Source organism: Myotis myotis, unplaced genomic scaffold (assembly GCF_014108235.1).
Source record: "Myotis myotis isolate mMyoMyo1 unplaced genomic scaffold, mMyoMyo1.p scaffold_m19_p_10, whole genome shotgun sequence".
Classification (NCBI taxonomy): Eukaryota; Metazoa; Chordata; class Mammalia; order Chiroptera; family Vespertilionidae; genus Myotis; species Myotis myotis.
This window is the reverse complement of record NW_023416314.1, coordinates 65487617-65505177: the sequence shown is the minus strand read 5'-3', so window position 1 is coordinate 65505177 and position 17561 is coordinate 65487617. Positions and strand designations below refer to the sequence as shown.

Here is a 17561-nt window from a genome sequence, read left to right as displayed (position 1 = left end):
ACCTCCACAAAAATGAAAAAAAACCCTTTCAAATAAATCATTTGAAAATGAAGTAAACTCACTGCAGATATGGGTGGAAAGAGGCCAAAAAGAGGTTGTTATAGCATCAGGACTCCTTAGAGCAGAGGTTCTCAACCTGTGGGTCTGACCCCTTTGTGGGTCGAATGACCCTTTCACAGGGGTCGCCTAAGACCATTGGAAAACACATATATAATTACTTATTGTTTTGTGATTAATCACGATGCTTTAATTATGTTCAATTTGTAATAATGAAATTGGGGGTCACCACAACATGAGGAACTGTATTAAAGGGTCGCGGCATTAGGTAGGTTGAGAACCACTGCCTTAGCGTAACTTAACTACTGAATTTCCCACTTGCCTTTCTCTATATTCCCCAGCCTTACTGCTTTTAATCCTTCTTCTTGCCCCTCCTTTCTTTTCTCCCTGGGTTTTAATTAAAGGCTATAATTTTTTCTTTCCTTCTTATAAACAGAGCTATTACTTTATAAAGCTTGAGATCCTTGCATAAATTATGCCCCCAGTTGTCACCTTCTATTCCAAGCTTCTGTACAGGGTTGGTTTTTATTCTTCCAATACTTATAAAGGTATTTTTATATTATCTGGGTTGGATCAATTTTGACAAAAAGAGCTGTGAAAACAAACTCTTTACTTCATCTCACAAAATGTACATGTTTTGGGGTTAACTAAAATATCAAATTAGTCATTAAAATATATATTTTATCTAACTATCTATCTATCACCTATCTATCATCTATCTATCTATCTTCTATCTATCTTTCTATCTATCATCTATCATCTACCTATCTGTCTATCCTATATAATAAAGATGTAATATGCAAATTCACCCTCACACCCTCACAAGATGACTGACTACAACCAGGCTGGCAGGGGGATTAGTGAGGGATGGCCAAACGACTGAACAAGCAGGCTGCGTGGGACGACCAGGCTGGCAGGGGGGTTAGTGAGGGACAACCAAACAACTGAACAACAAGCTGCGTGGGGCGACCAGGCCAGCATGGAAGGCAGTTGGGGGTGACCAGGCCAGCAGAGGGGGCAGTAAGCGGCAGACAGGCCAGCAGGGGGGTTCAGTTGGGGGCGACAAGGCTGGCAGGGGGGCAGTTGGGGGTAATTAAGCTGGCAGGGGGGAAGTTGGGGGCGACCTGGCTGGCAGAGGGGGCCAGTTGGGGTGACCAGGCTGGCAGGGGGGGCAGTAAGGGTGACCAGGTGAGTGGGGGGGCGCAGTTAGGAGTGACCAGGACACAGGGAGGAGGTTGTTGGGGGTGACCTGTCCGACAGTGGAGGCCAGTTAGGGGTGATCAGGCCAGCATGCAGAGGCAGTGAGGGGTGGTCAGGCCAGCCGTGGGGGGCAGTTAGGGAATACCAGGCAGGCAGGCAGGTGAGTGATTAGGAGCCAGTGGTCCAGAATAGTGAGAGGGATGTTCGACTGCTGGTTTAGGCACGATCCCAGGCAGTCAGACATCCCCCAAGGGGTCCCAGATTGAAGAGAGTGCAGGCTGGGCTGAGGGGACCCCCCTCCCCATGCATGAATTTCATGCACCGGGCCTCTAGTATCTTTTATAAAGTGATTCTAATCACAGAAGCATTTAGAGCTATAATGGTCTGAAGAGGCTGCTAATGTAAAACACAACCACACTTTATAAAAGGTATAGCTCAAAGATTTAATAGAATATATTACTAAATGATAAAGGTTATTAATGTTTCCACAGTCATAAAATGTGATTATTTAAAGACATGGACTCATGAGATTATACTATATTAATTTAAAACCTTTCATGAACTATCTAAGTAGGAAACCTTTGTGTTAAGTTATGGATGCTCAAAATATTGCTTCTTAATCACCAAATAATCAAAATAGCTGCCAACACTTCCTTGATTGTGGTGGCATCTTCATTCTGTTGGAATCATTTTTCCCATTGTTTACTTCCTCACTCATAATGGTTCATCATTTTACCAATATTTTATGATTCCACAACAGGAAACTACAAGCTCTAAAATAGAAATCGCTCTGAAAAGCCACTCAGAACAAGTATACGGGAAGACTTATGGAAAGGAAGGCACTGTGACATCCATGAGTTAGGCTGGAACCCAGCCACTGCATCATCCCTAACTGCAAGGAAGATGAGCAGTAGTCCAGCCACGTGCCCAGGAGAAAAAGGACAAAGATCTGGTGGCCATCTCTGCTACTGGGTGTCAGTGTTCTGTCACTTCAATAACTACTTCATCAGCATTATCCCAGATTTTAAATTTATCACAATTATGGACATTCAAATATTAAAACTAGATTAAAATGTTGTGTTTATTCATCTGTGTTATAATCTCTGAACTTTTAGTTGACACAGATTGTGCTTAGTGCATATTTTATTTCAAATCCAAACCACTATTTGAATTATTCATTAAGACAACTAAAACAATCTTAGTTTTAAAGCTAAAATTATTTAGCTGTCTAGGTAAATCTGATTTACTGAAATCCCTTACCATGTACAAGCAGTACTTATTTATAAATATCCAGAGTATGAAAATCTAGGGTATTGATGGTGGAGTATATATTGAAATCTTGAAATACATTTGTCTTTATTTAAATAAATTAAATGTGCTTATTTTTCCCAAATCAAACACTCACTTCAGGAGATATTTTACTGAGATATTCATTTATGGATCAGTGAGGACCACACACACAAAGTTGTGAAGTGCAGTAATACATGCATAAGTCAACTGTTGATCAATTACTAAATGCCTATTGGAAACAAATATATATTAAGTGAGGCTAGACCAGATTATAATAATTTTATTAAACAGAAGTGAGCCAAATATTGGTGTGTGTGTGTGTGTGTGTGTGTGTGTGTGTGTGTGTGTGATATAGTTGAGTGAGAACTTTTAGGTATAAAATGAGTTATATAACTACAGATGTGCACATTAAAATGTACATTATATTTACTTTAGAAGGTTGTAATTATTTTTAAGGACATATATCAACTTGTGTAGAAGAAATTCCTGTGTAGAATAGGGAAGTGGAAGATAGGAAATGAAAATTGATGATGATTATGAGTATGAAATGAGAGTATTAACTCAATGTAGTCCCTTATAAATAAAAAAAGTAAGAGTCACACACATATTCTTCATTTTTGTTTTGTTCTGAATCTTTTAAACACTACAGGACACATTTAAAGAGTTTTGTCTCCATCCTCAGACATAAAACTGAGAAGAATTCATTGTGGAAAATACTGAATATTAAAGTAATTTATAACACATTTATATCCAGATGTTTGAGTAGATGCAGTAAAAAAAAAAAGATAATAACAAAGGAAAGCAGGTAAATTGTAGGTAAAAATAAATTCCTCAATAAAATTATCAAAGGTACTCTGGATAATTAACAACGACCATGCATAATTTCCTGTTCTCTGATGCTTTGGGGATAACCAAGAAAATGCAATCTCCCAGGTGAGTGTCTCAGAGGAGAGAGGCAATCATAAATCCTTCCGACTTCAGTGAGGTTTGTAACCAGTTGGGGGAATGAGAACCCATTCCCCATTGAAGGTGAGTAGATGGCACTTATTCTCTGATTGCCAGATTAATTCCAGCGATGACTTTTTATTCCTGTCTTTAATTTAAATTTTAGATCTGAGTATAATCACCAAGGCCAGACTCAGTGCTTTATTGCATACATATCAATAAGCTCTTTTTATAACTATGTTGTGTGGAGTAATGATATGTTTTTGCCACTGTTTTATGTTCTTTGAGAGTAGTAAGGGTCCTCATTTCTGTTTGTTATGACTTCTATATTTATACTGGGATTCAAAACCAAAAACATTTTCTAAACCAAAAAATGCTTGCTCTTTTCTGAAGAAAGAACAAATACTTTTTTTTCAAAGTTTCACCTAGGATGTTGTCTAAGCAAAGATGCTGATGGTCAGGTCAGAGTTATGGCTACTAAATTAGTGTATATGCCTCGAATACTAATATTTTAAGTATCCTATTATCAGTATTGGTGGCCTTAGCACTCCTTAAACACTTCAGAGTCCTTGGTTATGCTTTTATTCTTTTCCTCTCTTGTAATATACCTCTATGCATTAAGGGAAGTTTTCTTCTTGATCTGTTGTTCTTTATGTTATAAATTACACAAATTACAAGTGAATAGAAAATAGGAAAATTATAGGAATAGGAAAAATTATTTTTTGAAGGGTGGACAGAAGAGGATAGGAGGCCTCCCCATACCCCCACAGGTCCCAGTTATATGGCACAAGTACAGCACCCAGGTCATAGAATTTTGCCAACACGTTTGAGAATCTAGCATAATGGGATATAATTATAAGAATTTTACAGTTTTATTTCACTCTTCAACAACTATGACAAACCACATAATAGTGGTTTGGAAATTGAATCCCACATCTGGTGAGTATAATACTGTCCATCTTAAGTTACAAAAAAATGTTGTTAATTTTCTAAGTAAGATTTGTCAAGCAGCACATTTTGTCAGATTCCAAAGGTGTAATTAGAAAAAATTTATATGGACTTGACATTCCTCACAAATGGCTTGTAATTGCAGTTTTTGTTCCCTTATTGAAAAAATGCAGTGTTGTTTACACAATAAGGAGTGGAAATGTATATAAAGCCTGTGGCTTTATTAGTTCTGTTGGGTGAGAAAAGTATGGTGTTCATCCTCTCTTATAGTTTTAAAATAACATGTGTGCATATTTTTGCTGATGTTAACTTATCCAAGGACTGCTGAGCCTGACATATATTTAAAACTATTTAAGATTCTTCCCTTTTTGTAATTTCCCTTTTTTACGTTCTCTCCCATTTTTGAATGGTAGTAATACAATGTTCACAATTTGACTAACCCAGTTAAACACAGTTGAAGTCATTTGCACATTTTTATAGAATAGTTCAGATTGGGTGTCTGTGTTTGCAAAAGTGAGCATCCTTGGGTTTCAGCTCCATTCCCAAAGTCCTGCTGCAACTTGAAGACTGTGCTTCATCAGGTTCTAGGTTTAAAGATGGGGCTGGGTCTTACTTTAAATTATTACATCTAAAGGCTGGGATTTTGGTAACACATAATGGCTTTGCCTAAAAGAGTTTACCAGATGATATCTCCAGAAACCTAATGACTCTTCTGATGGTTACTCCCACAGTCATGTTCTGTAATGGCCTGCGGGGACCAACAAAACCTAACAGTGCTAACAGAATTCATTCTAGTGGGAATCACAGACCACCCTGAGCTGCAGGCCATCTTCTTTGGGGTGTTCCTCATCATCTATGCAGTCTCCGTGGTGGGCAACGTGGGCATGATCATCCTCACCAAGATGGACTCCAGGCTGCAGACACCCATGTACTTCTTTCTCAGACACCTGGCTTTCACTGACCTTGGTTATTCAACAGCTGTGGGGCCGAAAATGTTGGCAAACATTGTAACTAAACAAAAGACTATTCCCTATAATTGGTGTGCAGCCCAGCTAGCGTTCTTCATCTTGTTCATCATTAGTGAACTTTTCATTCTGTCAGCAATGGCCTATGACCGCTATGTGGCCATCTGTAACCCTCTACTCTACACAGTCATCATGTCACCAAGGGTATGCTGGGCACTGGTAGCAGTCCCCTATCTCCACAGTGCTTTTCTCTCTCTGATAACCACCATAAAGATTTTTATTTCATCTTTCTGTGGCCATAATATCATCAATCATTTCTATTGTGACAGTCTTCCCTTATTGACACTGCCATGTTCAAGCACACGTGACATTGAGTTGATAATACTGATCTTTTCAGTGTTCAATTTGGTTTCATCTCTTCTGGTGGTCCTTGTGTCCTACATTCTGATCCTCCTGGCCATCCTCAAGATGCAGTCTGCAGAGGGCAGGCACAAGGCCTTCTCCACCTGTGGATCTCACCTGACAGTGGTGGTTATATTGTATGCAACTCTATTCTTCATGTATGTGCAGCCCAAGTCCAGTCATTCCTTTGACAGTGATAAAATGGCCTCTGTGTTTTACACTTTGATCATACCCATGCTGAACCCCTTGATCTACAGCCTGAGAAACAAAGAAGTGAAAGGTGCCCTGCATAGGATATGGAAAAACCTGAGCAAATGCCCTAGGTGAAGTTTACTATAGAATGTGTAAGCAATAAATTACGTGTAGAACCTGTTTGTGATATAGGAAAGAACTTAGAAAGCAGTGATCTGTAAAAGGCATGGGAGATTAGAAATATTATTTTGTTGTTTTCACCTTATTGATGTTGAAGTAGTGATTATCCTCTGGTTTCAACTCTGATTTGTCCTCAGATTTTACTGTAAGAGATCAAAGCCCCAATAGCTGGTTTCACATTGCCAAGTAGTTGTTACTTGTATCTTACACAACATTTAAATACAGGTGCCCACCATACTGGCATAGTGACATACAGATGTTCCTTTTGCTTGGCGGCATCTCAGATTCCTTTTAAAGCATACGTGAACAATTATATGCCTTGGGAAGTAGAAATAATATTGTAATTATTTTCTAGTGACACAATTGTGTACATTAAAAATCCAAAAGAATTATATACCTTAAACATGAGAAACAATAAGTGAATATTGCCAAGATTGGTGGATATAAGGTAAGCAAGCATATAAAAGATCAATTTCCTATGTACTAGTAAAAAGGAGATGAAAATAAAATTTTAAACTATGGATTACACACCAAAAAAATTATAAAATACTTAAAGAATATATTAGTGAATTATTTGCATCACTTCATTGCTAGAAGCTACAAAATAATTACTGAGTTATTAACGGAGACATAAATGTAGCAATATTCCATGTCCATTGATTGGAAATAACAAATGTGATGAGATCAATGCTCCCTACATTTTTCTAAAGATTTAATGCACTAACAATTAAAATACCAATAGTATTTTTAATACTTAAGTTCATATCAAATTTATGTGTAAATGCAAAACATCTAGGTTAGTCAGGGCAATATCTTAAAAGAAGGAAGAATACAAAGTGCTTACATTAGGTTCTGGCCTTGGTAGCTTGGGCACTGAAAGATCACAGGATTAATTCCAAGTCAGGGCACATGCTGAGATTGAGGGTTTGATCCCTGTTTCAGGTACAATAGAGGCAACCCATCTATTAATGATATGTCTCTCTCCCTTGGATGCCCCTCTCTCTGTCTTCCTCCCTCCCTCCCTCTTGCCTCCCCTCACTCCCTCCAAACCTGCCTCCCTCTCCAAAATCATATTTAAAAAACAGAGCCACCAGTGCAAGTAGAAAGACCAATGAAATAAATGAAAATAATTTGTCCAATAAATGACTCACATAAGCGATTTGACTTTATTCAAATATAAGATGCACTTCTATATAACAAGGAGAGGAGGGTTTCTTAGTAAACTGACCTAGCTCATTTAGGTTTCCTGTGTAAAACATGAATCCTAGTCTTTACTTGCATCAAATTTGAGATTAATTATGAATATAAATGTGAAAGCTAAAAGCACAAAGTTTCTTGAAACAAGAAGAATATCTTCATGACTTGGAATAAGCAAAGATTTCTTTACAAAGTACAAAAATTATAACACTGAAAGTTACATAGATAGATCTATATCCAAAATAAAATTTGTATTTATCAAAATATCAACAGACACCACAGAAGAAATAAAATAAAATCCTGAGAGAACACTTCTGAAACACATATACTCTACACAGAATACTGATATCAGTAATTTGTAAAACAAGTTGCCTAACTGTTAAAATTAGTATTATTTAGACCGTCAATGTACTGTGGGGGGAAGGGGAAGCAGGGTGGTCAACACACCTGAACAAATGCTTCACAACAAAAGCTATCAAACAGCCCAAAATTCATAAATGTTTTCAAAATGTCATTAATCATTAGATAAATATGTTAAGGTTATACTATTAAATCACTACACACCCAGCAAGATGGCTAAAATTCAAAAATTTGAGCAATAGTTCAAAATGTTGATGACAATGTGGAAATCAAAAATTATTTTACTTTCTTGAGGACATGTACATTGTTATACAAACTTTGAAAATCTAAGGGCAGAAATGACTAAATTTTAGCATGTGTATTCTCTATGAAGCAGCCATTCCGTTCTTGAGCAATTACGTCCTCCGGAGGATAGTGTGTTTGGCAGATGTGGTCATCATGGGTGTTAAATGCTTATCAAGAGTAGAAGGGGTGGTGCATTTACAGGGGTTGGAAAAAGTAGCTTTAAAGTTGCAACTACGCCAAAAACTTTATTCTTGATTTATTTTAATTACAATTATCAGGAGATTGTACATATCAGGGCAATATTTTTATAAATAATATGAGATTATCTATAATTAATCCAAATTTAACATTTTAAAAATCCCTAAGACGTGGAATAAGTTTTATTTTCCAAGCATAAAATGGAATACAATGTTAATAATATCACGCAAATCATAAAACCTTGACATTGGAACCAAAAATAGAATAATGGATAAATAATTTGTGATGAAATGGAACTGTACATAAAAATAAGGATGAGCACTCTAGAAATACCTATGACAATATATCAAATGAAAGGGCCCAGGTACACAAAAAAACAATGTTTATGATTTCTTCTATGTAAAATAACAAACATAGGTGAAAATAATGATGCTCTTAGAAGTCAGAACTGTGCTTGTGTATGGGAATGGTGCATAAAGAAAGGAGAATGAAGGATTCTTTTTGAGTTCTGATAACATTTTATTTATTTTAGTGGTTGTAATTGTTGCTTAATCTGGATTCTGACTACATAGTTGTGTTAATTTTATAAATATTCATTTATGATGTATGTATTTATTAATATGTATATTATTCTTTAATAAGTTATATACACCACAAATAAGGGGAAAATAGCTACATATATCTATTTTCCCTTATGAATTTGATAACAATGTAAAACATTGTGCAAACATTTCTCTGTTGTGTCCTCAGTGGTAAAATCATAAGCAGACACTCCTTTTAGAGGAGACAATTAAGGCTTGCAAAAAAACCTAAAATGCTTCTCCTAAAGAAACAATAACCAAGAGAAACCAAGGAAAGGTACCTAACATAACTGTATTTGTGTGGGACTAGAAAGATGTCCTGTCCAATTAGCAGACATCCCATTGGCTTTGTTTAAAGTTTTCAAATACGTTAAGCACAATTAACAAATTGTATCCTTTCCCCCCAGGGAGTATCTCCAAGGACCAAAGAAACCTGTAAATTCTTCTTATTGGGTTATCTCAGGAACACATCATGGGAAGCACAGTGAGAGTCCTCCTTGGAGGTGAGTAGACTGTGCCTGCTTCTGTGACCTGTTTGAGGCCCAAGGACACTTCATGGCCCATCTCCATTTAAATGCTAGTCTTTAATACTGCGACTCAGTGATTTAGCCATAGCTTTAACAACCTGCTTTAATAAATGAAGTTCCAACAGCTACTTTATTATGATTTTTGATGAAAGCTAGACATTTATGTTGATGTAGTAAATATGAGACCTCTGAGGAGCAAGGAAGCATTAAAAGTCTCCACCTCCAAGATCTAAAGGTTTGGTTTAAACTGGACCCTTAACCAAGATGTCCAGCAGGATATTGTTATTTGTAGTTAATTGGATGTGTTTCAGAGTTATTAACCTCAAATAGTAAGGTAAATTCATAATGTTTTCCAGTTACCTCTAAATTAAAAGGATTTTATCAATATTTTTATAAACTATGTCATTTTTGTGTTTAAAATTTTCCACGTGTATCCAAACTTTACAAATATCATTGAGAGGATCAATGTTATTTGAAAGTCATCACTTTTAGTGGGAGGTGAGGCCAAAGCAAAATATTACAGCATAAGTGGCACTGCACCTCCGTCCCACCATGTCTGCTAAGAGGACGTCCCCTCCCTCTCACGTGCAAGCCTTGGAAGGGTCTTTGAAATGCCACTAAAGTGTATCTTGAGTAACTAAATGCACATCTAACAGAAATTGGGAATAAATTTAAAATATACACAAATACAGACTTAAGAAAAGAACAATCTTTGCAAAATTATAAAGCAGGAATATGCATTATGCCTAAAATTAAGGTTTCTTTTCCACTCTATTTTTTAAAATATATTTTTACTAATTTCAGAAAGGAAGGGAGAGGGAGACAGACATAGAAACATCAGTGATGAGAGAGAATCATAGATGGGCTGCCTCCTGCATGCCCCACACTTGGGATTGAGCCTGAAACCTGGCATGTGCCCTGACCTGGAATCGAACTGTGACCTCCTGGTTCATAGGTTGATGTTCAACCACTGAACCATGCCAGCCAGGCTCCATGCTATTTATTTAGTAGCTCTTTCTAAATTTCTCTATATTCTCACTCAGAAATGACTTGGGTGTTGGAATATGTACATTATGGATATTTTATTGATCTCTCATTGTAGAATTTATTTATTGGCACTTATTTTAGAGCTGAAAGCAGTACCTGGTAGAGGAAGGGAGACAGAGCTGGGGAATAGTTTAACTGATCTGAACTCTTAGTGCAATTTTATAGTGAAGTTCCATGCCAAGCTCTTCCCATTGCATTTGTTGCATATTTTGAGAGGATTGAGTAAAAACAAATTTAAGGTCATCTTTAATTATCATATAAAACAATCTAAATATAAATAGAGATCCATGTGAAAAAAAGAGGTTAGTGTTTCACTATCTCAGATATTTTCTCACATATGGAGAGACTGGTATTTTCTAGCATAGATTTAGAAAAGTGTTCACTTTTTTAAACTCTCAATGAGGACTTATAAATATGTCCCCAAGTCTATTGGATCTTGAGAATTTATTTAGTGTTCCTGAACAAGCCACACATGTACTGATTTCTGCCTCTATCAATCTCCTTATTCTGGATATTTCTTGTAATGCAATTATACAGCATGAGACATTTTATAGTTTGCTTCTTTCACTTTGCATAATGTCTTAAAGGATCATTCATGTAATAACATGTATTAATACTTTTTTCCTTTTGTGCATTACTAATATTTCATTGTATGGATATACCATACTCGCTATATCCTTTTTAAAGTTGATGGACTTTTGGGTTATATCTATTTTTGACTATTAGGAATAGTGCTACAAATATTTACCTGTAAGTTTATGTGTAAATTTAACAAAGGTTTTCCTAACTTCTGGGTATATATCTAAGGGTGGAATTGCGTCATAATGACAATTCTATGATTAGCTAATTGAGTAACAATCAAAATGTTTTCATATTGGCTTATTCCAGTTTAAATGACCTAAAAAAGTGTACAAAGATTCTAATATCTCCACACTGTTGCCAGCATTTGTAATTTTCTGTGTGTGTATTTTTAAATAACCATCCTAGAGGGTGTAAAACAGTACCTCAGTGGAGTTTTAACTTGTATTTTTCTAATGACAAATGTTGGTAAGCCACTTTTCATGGACTTATTGGTCACTTGTATGTTTTCCGTAATAAATGTCTGTTCAGGTCTTTTGCCTTTTTAAAAAATAAGTGGGTTGTTTACTATTTTGTTATTGATTTGTACAAGTCATTTGTATATTGTACATACTAGAAACGTCACAGATATATTACTTGCATTTTTTTACTTTGGGTGGGTCACATTTTAATTATTTGATAATGTCCTTCAGTGTACAAAAGTCTGTTTTATAATTTTGAAAAAGCACTAATTTCTGTATTTTTACTTTTGTTGTTTGTGCTTTTGTGTCAAATCTAAGAAATCTGTCAAGAGCTTCGCTAAGCAAGACAAGAAGTAATTGATCTGTTGTTTAGAGTAGCCAATTAAAGCAACAAGCCATAAATGAAAAATTTAAACCTTTAATCACTTATTACAATGGAAATCTCTAGTCACAGTTCATGACATGTATTGATTATCTGTTTATTTATTCCCATTATAGGTTTCCTGAATGGCCTGGATGGACAACCACAATCTAACAATGTTGAAAGAATTCATACTAATGGGGATCACGGACCTCCCAGGGCTGCAGGCTCCATTATTTGGGCTCTTCCTCATTGTTTACACAGTCTCCTTGGTGGGTAACCTGGGCTTGATTATCCTCACCAAGATAGACTCCAGGCTACAAACACCCATGTACTTTTTCCTGAGACACTTGGCTTTCACTGATCTTGGTTACTCAACAACTGTAGGACCTAAAATGCTAGTAAATTTAGCTGTCAATCAACATACAATCTCTTATAATTGGTGTGCTACCCAACTCACTTTCTTCAATATGTTTATCACCAGTGAAATTTTTATTTTGTCAACAATGGCCTATGACCGCTATGTGGCCATCTGTAACCCTCTACTCTACACAGTCATCATGTCACAAAGACTTTGTCACTTGCTGGTCACAATGCCCTATGTATACAGTGTCTTTTTGTGTTTGCTGATCACCACAAAAATTTTCATTTTATCATTCTGTGGCTCTAATGTCATCAGGCATTTCTACTGTGATAGTCTGCCATTGATATCTTTGCTCTGCTCAGACACACATGAAATCAAATTGATCATTCTGAGTTTTGCAGCTTTTAATCTAGTTTCATCTCTTCTGATAGTCCTTGTGTCCTACATTCTGATCCTGGTTGCCATCCTCAGGATGAATTCTGCAGAGGGCAGGCACAAGGCTTTCTCTACCTGTGGATCTCACCTGATGGTCATAGTCATATTCTATGGTACCTTATTCTTTATGTATGTGCAGCCCAAGTCCAGTCATTCATTTGATACTGACAAAATGGCCTCTTTATTTTACACTTTGGTCATACCCATGCTGAATCCCTTGATTTACAGTTTGAGGAACAAGGAGGTGAAAAATGCCCTAACTAGAACCTGGTGCATGTGTGCAAACATTCTGTTGAAAATTCACTGTAAGATATGGTAGCAATAACTTATGTATTAGCCAATGTACACTAAGTGTCATTGTTTTAATCTTGTGTTGTTACCTTCATGAAATGGGCAAGAATCAATGTGTGATAGGCATAGAAATAAGAAAAGTATTTATTATTTTCAAACAAAATATATCACTAATAAATGACTACTTTTTGCTTATATTTCAGATATTAACTTATAAATATTCAAAGTCAGATTAGGTGCCATTCCTATATGTTCTCACATGTAGCTTTTTTTTGCTTCCATTAAATATTTATTTTTATGAAACTAACCTCTATATTTTATTCAAAATTACATGGTATAGGCATACAAAAATACCTGAAATATATAAAAGATCCCTGATTATAGAACTAGATTGATTCCAGGGAATATACTTACATTTTTAAGAGTAATAGACAAAATTTATTTATGGAGCTAAGACAAAATCAGAGTAGAGGCAGTATGAGAAGTAAGTTATATAATATGATGGATGGTATTGAGCAATATAAAAACATAATAGAACAAGCAACCAGAATAGAGTTTAAATTTTAAGGTTGTCAGTAAGGGTGACATTTCAATAAACACTTGAAGATATGAGTGAGTGGACTGTATGGATATCCAGAGAAGACCATATCACAGAGAGAGAGAAGTTAAATGCAACAGTTCTTAAATGACAATATTGTTGTTGTATTATGGAACATCAGAATGAAAGGTGGTTGAAGAATAAAATGTGATTAGGAAATAGAAGATGTGATAATAAACTTGTAACAGAAGTTGATTTTGTATGACTATATAGACCATTGTAAAACTTGCCCTTTGTTCTGATTGATAAAAGGACCCGGAAGGATTTTGAGCCAAGGAGTGATTGATTTAATCTTACATTAAATGACAAGTTAAACTGAGAAGGCTAACCCCTATTTTGTAAAACTACTGTTTGAAATTCTCTGCTATTTAAATAGTCCCTTATTCTGTAAAGTCAGCTCTGTAATTTTTAGACAGCCTCTTATTCTGAAAAAAAATAAAAATAAAATAACTTTGCTTTCTAGCCTGCTTGAATAATAAGGAAGATAAACTTACCTGTCTGACTTTGTAAGCCAGAGGCTAGATATGCCCATACTCTCATGCCATGCCAGATATATTTTTTAACTGGATAGAACTGTGTTGTTTTCAAGGCCACAGCTTTGAGCAAGATAACCCCTAAGCCCACACAGGGCTGGCTCTTTAATAAAAAGAAAAATTCTGCTTGTTTGCTCTGCTTAGAATTTGAATTCATTTTTCTCTACGCCGACCGGTGTATATTAAAGTGTGAATCCGAACTCTCTAAGCATTGCTTGATTTTTTCTGGTTTTCTGCAACAAAACTTCTATACAAACAATAGACTATAGAATACTAAAATTTGGAAATGGGAAATCCTGAGAGAGTTCATTTAGTTGTGATAATTGGGAGAGAACAGAAACTTAAGCCAGGGCATAAAGAGTCAGAGGATTGGAAATGAGTAGATTCTTAACACATCTTATAAGAAAAGGTCAATAAATATTTCTTCATATTGATGGGGTTTGTTAAAGGCTTGAAAAAATATTAATTATTTTTAAAGAATGGAAAGACTAGTTCCAGAACTCACCTAAGATATGCTGAATACTCTTTTCTGTTTTCAACTAATGTGGAATAACAGAGACTGGACTTGATTGTTATTAAAACAAGAACAAACAAACACAAGATGTAAGAAACAATAGTTTTCAAAACAATGATATTAGGCAACAAAACAGTTTCCCTGAGAGATGAAGAATAAGGGAAGTGAACTATGATTACCCATCTTTCCTTTCTTAAGAGAGTTTCTAGGCCACCCTGCCAAAAGGTCAAAACCTCGAAGAATACTTCAGCTGATGAGGCAGAGTTGACAGACCAGCTAGAGTTCACAAGACAGAGTACTACAGACAAGGGGCTTCACAGACAAAGGAACGTGTGCATCTGCAGATAATCCTTCTCAATTATTCAAGGGATGACTGATCAGCACATGCAAGTGGAAACCACCCAAGGCTAAAGAAAAAATCACATTGATACGGAATTTTTGGACTGGAACCCCGATTCTTTGTCTGCTGGAGTCTAAGAATGAATCCATGGACAGGGGGTAGTATAGCAAAGGTGGAGATTTATTGAAGAACAAGTACAGACTCCCATGTGGGGAGAGGGAAAGAGTCCCACAGATTGGACTCCCAACTTGGAAGGGGGAAAGGGTCCCACTGAGTTCCTTTTCCCTAAGGCTTATAATGGCTGCAGTCTTGGTGCCTTGGTATCCCCTCTGATTGGTCAAAATTCCCTTTGGAATTGGTTTATATAGTGATTCCTGAGGCTGCCTCCCTCATTGTCCTCCTATGCTTTCTGGGAGTTCTTCTTTATTTTGTAAATATAGACCTTTTCTGGCTACTCCCAGTTCCCTTGTCTTATGGAAATATACCTGTTACTGCTGCCTTGTCTTATGGAAATATAACTGCACCTGGCTTCCTTGTGTTATGGAAATGTACACTCTCCCAATCTGCAGCCCTATGTTACTTTTAATGAACCCCAATTCTAAAAATTCTCTAAACCTGCCTATATCCCCCTAAAATTTCTGTTTCAATATGAAAAAAATTAAAGACAGCAGTACTCTGAACTCAAACAGAGGCAGGAACTGTGACAATTTGTTACATAGAGTAGAAAAACTCATAATTCATGAGGTTTTATGTAGAATACACAAGAAAAGGTCTTACTGTGGTAGAGGAGAATAATTAGCCTAAACTGAACATTGTTTTATGACTTTAAAAAGTTATAAAAGCAACATCTGAAAATATATCTATAATAATAAAAGTGCAATATGCTAATTAGACTGCACAGCCGAATAACCTTCTGGACATAATTCTAGAGGCCCTTCCAGACGAAGCAGCAGCGACGGGAGCTGAGGCAGAGGAGGTTAGGGGACATCAGGCAGGCAGGCGAGCAGTTAGGGGCAATCAGGCAGGCAGGCAAAATGGTTAGGGGTGATCAGGTAGCAGGAAAAGTGGTTAGGGCCAATCAGGCAGGCAGGCGAGCAGTTAGGGATGATCAGGCAAGCAGTCAGGTGAGCAGTTAGGATCCAGGGGTCGCGGATTGTGAGAGGGATGTCCAACTCTTGGTTTAGGTCCAATCCCACAAGGATCCAGGATTGGCTTAAACCGGCAGTCGGATACACTGCAAGGGGTCCCGGATTGCAAGAGGGTGCAGGCTAGACTGAGAGATCCCCAACCTCTGGTGCACAAATTTCCTGCACTGAGATATCCTATCTAATAATAGAGAAACATGGTAATTAACTGTAACTTCGCTACCCTTCCCATTGGCTAATCAGCGAGATATGCAAATTAACTGCCAACCAAGATGGCAGCCGGCAGCCAAGCAGCTGAAGCGAACAGGAGGCTTGCTTGCTCCAGTGATGGAGGAAGCCAAGGTTCCCCACCTGCTGCTGCCGACCTCTGAGCTGCATTCGAAGCAACTATGTTGCAAATATAGAAGCTAAACAAACCCCATGCTTTCAGCCAGCCAGCCGAGCTGCAGTTGCAACAGTGTTTCAATTATAGAAGCCAAACAAACGAGATACCTGCTTTCAGCAGCCGAGGTCTCAGAGCTGGAGCCGAGCCTCAGAGCTAAAGCCAGCTCTCAGTTCCAGTGACAGCCATAGAAGCTAAATAAATCCCAGAATAAAAAGAAAAAAAGAAAAAAAGGAGAGGTTGGGAGCTTCAGTCACCCGCCAGCCTGCAAACGGCCCTAAGCCCCTCACCCAGACTGGCCAGGCACCCCAATGGGAACCCCGACCCTGAAGGGGGTGTGTCTAGCTGCAAACAGCCCTCATCCCCTCATCCAGGCTGGCCAGGAACCCCAGTGGGGACCCCCACCCTGAAGGGTGTGTGACCAGCTGAAAACAGCCATCATCCCCTCACCCAGGCTGGCCAGGCACCCAAGTGGGACCCCCACCCTGATCCGGGACACCCTTCAGGGCAAACCAGCCGGCCCCCACCTGTGCACCAGGCCTCTATACTATATAGTAAAAGGGTAATATGATAACTGACCCTAACAGCAGAAGGACTGGGAATGACTGGTCACTATGACACACACGGACCACCAGGGGGCAGATGCTCAATGCAGGAGCTGCCCTCTGGTGGTCAGGGTGCTCTCACATGGGAGGAGCTCTGCTCAGCCACAAGCCAGGCTGATGGCTGCCAGTACAGCGGTGGTGGTGGGAGCCTCTCCTGCCTCCTCAGCAGCGCTAAGGATGTCTGACTGCAGTTTAGGCCTGCTCCCTACTGGCAAGTGGACATCCCCCGAGGGCTGCCGGGCTGCCAGAGGGATGTCTGATTGCCAGCTTAGGCCCAATCCCCTGGGGAGCGGGCCTAAGGCAGCAGGTGGTCATCCCCTGAGGGGTCCCAGACTGCAAGAGGGCACAGGCCGGGCTGAGGGACCCCCCTCCCCCACGGAGTGCACAAATTTTTGTGCACCGGACCTCTAGTATACACACACACACACACACACACACACACACACACACACACACATACACATATACACACTACATATAAACATCAGGCTTTCCTGTTTAAAGACCTTCAACTGATTGAATGAGGCCCACCCACATTCTGGAGGGTAATTGGCTATACTCAAAGTGTATTGATTTGAG

At 38.0% G+C, this 17561-nt stretch overlaps 1 protein-coding gene and 1 pseudogene across 1 annotated transcript; both read left to right on the top strand.

The window, feature by feature from the left end:
- Nucleotides 1-5183: 5183 nt before the first annotated feature.
- Nucleotides 5184-11128, top strand: LOC118665470 (olfactory receptor 8K3-like). Its single transcript, XM_036326918.1, has 4 exons — nucleotides 5184-6114; nucleotides 8502-8583; nucleotides 9208-9303; nucleotides 11101-11128. Exons 1-4 carry the CDS (start codon nucleotides 5184-5186, stop codon nucleotides 11126-11128), a joined length of 1137 nt encoding a protein of 378 aa, XP_036182811.1.
- Nucleotides 11129-11930: 802 nt separating this feature from the next.
- LOC118665469 lies at nucleotides 11931-12838 on the top strand (annotated as a pseudogene).
- Nucleotides 12839-17561: the final 4723 nt, after the last annotated feature.

Excerpts from the sequence above, each read along its gene's own strand:
- LOC118665470 (XM_036326918.1), top strand. The coding sequence starts at position 5,184 with ATGGCCTGCGGGGACCAACAAAACCTAACAGTGCTAACAGAATTCATT. Across the intron at positions 6,115-8,501 it reads GCATAGGATATGGAAAAACC|GTGATGAAATGGAACTGTAC; the intron begins TGAGCAAATGCC and ends GATAAATAATTT. Across the intron at positions 8,584-9,207 it reads TATCAAATGAAAGGGCCCAG|GGAGTATCTCCAAGGACCAA; the intron begins GTACACAAAAAA and ends CTTTCCCCCCAG.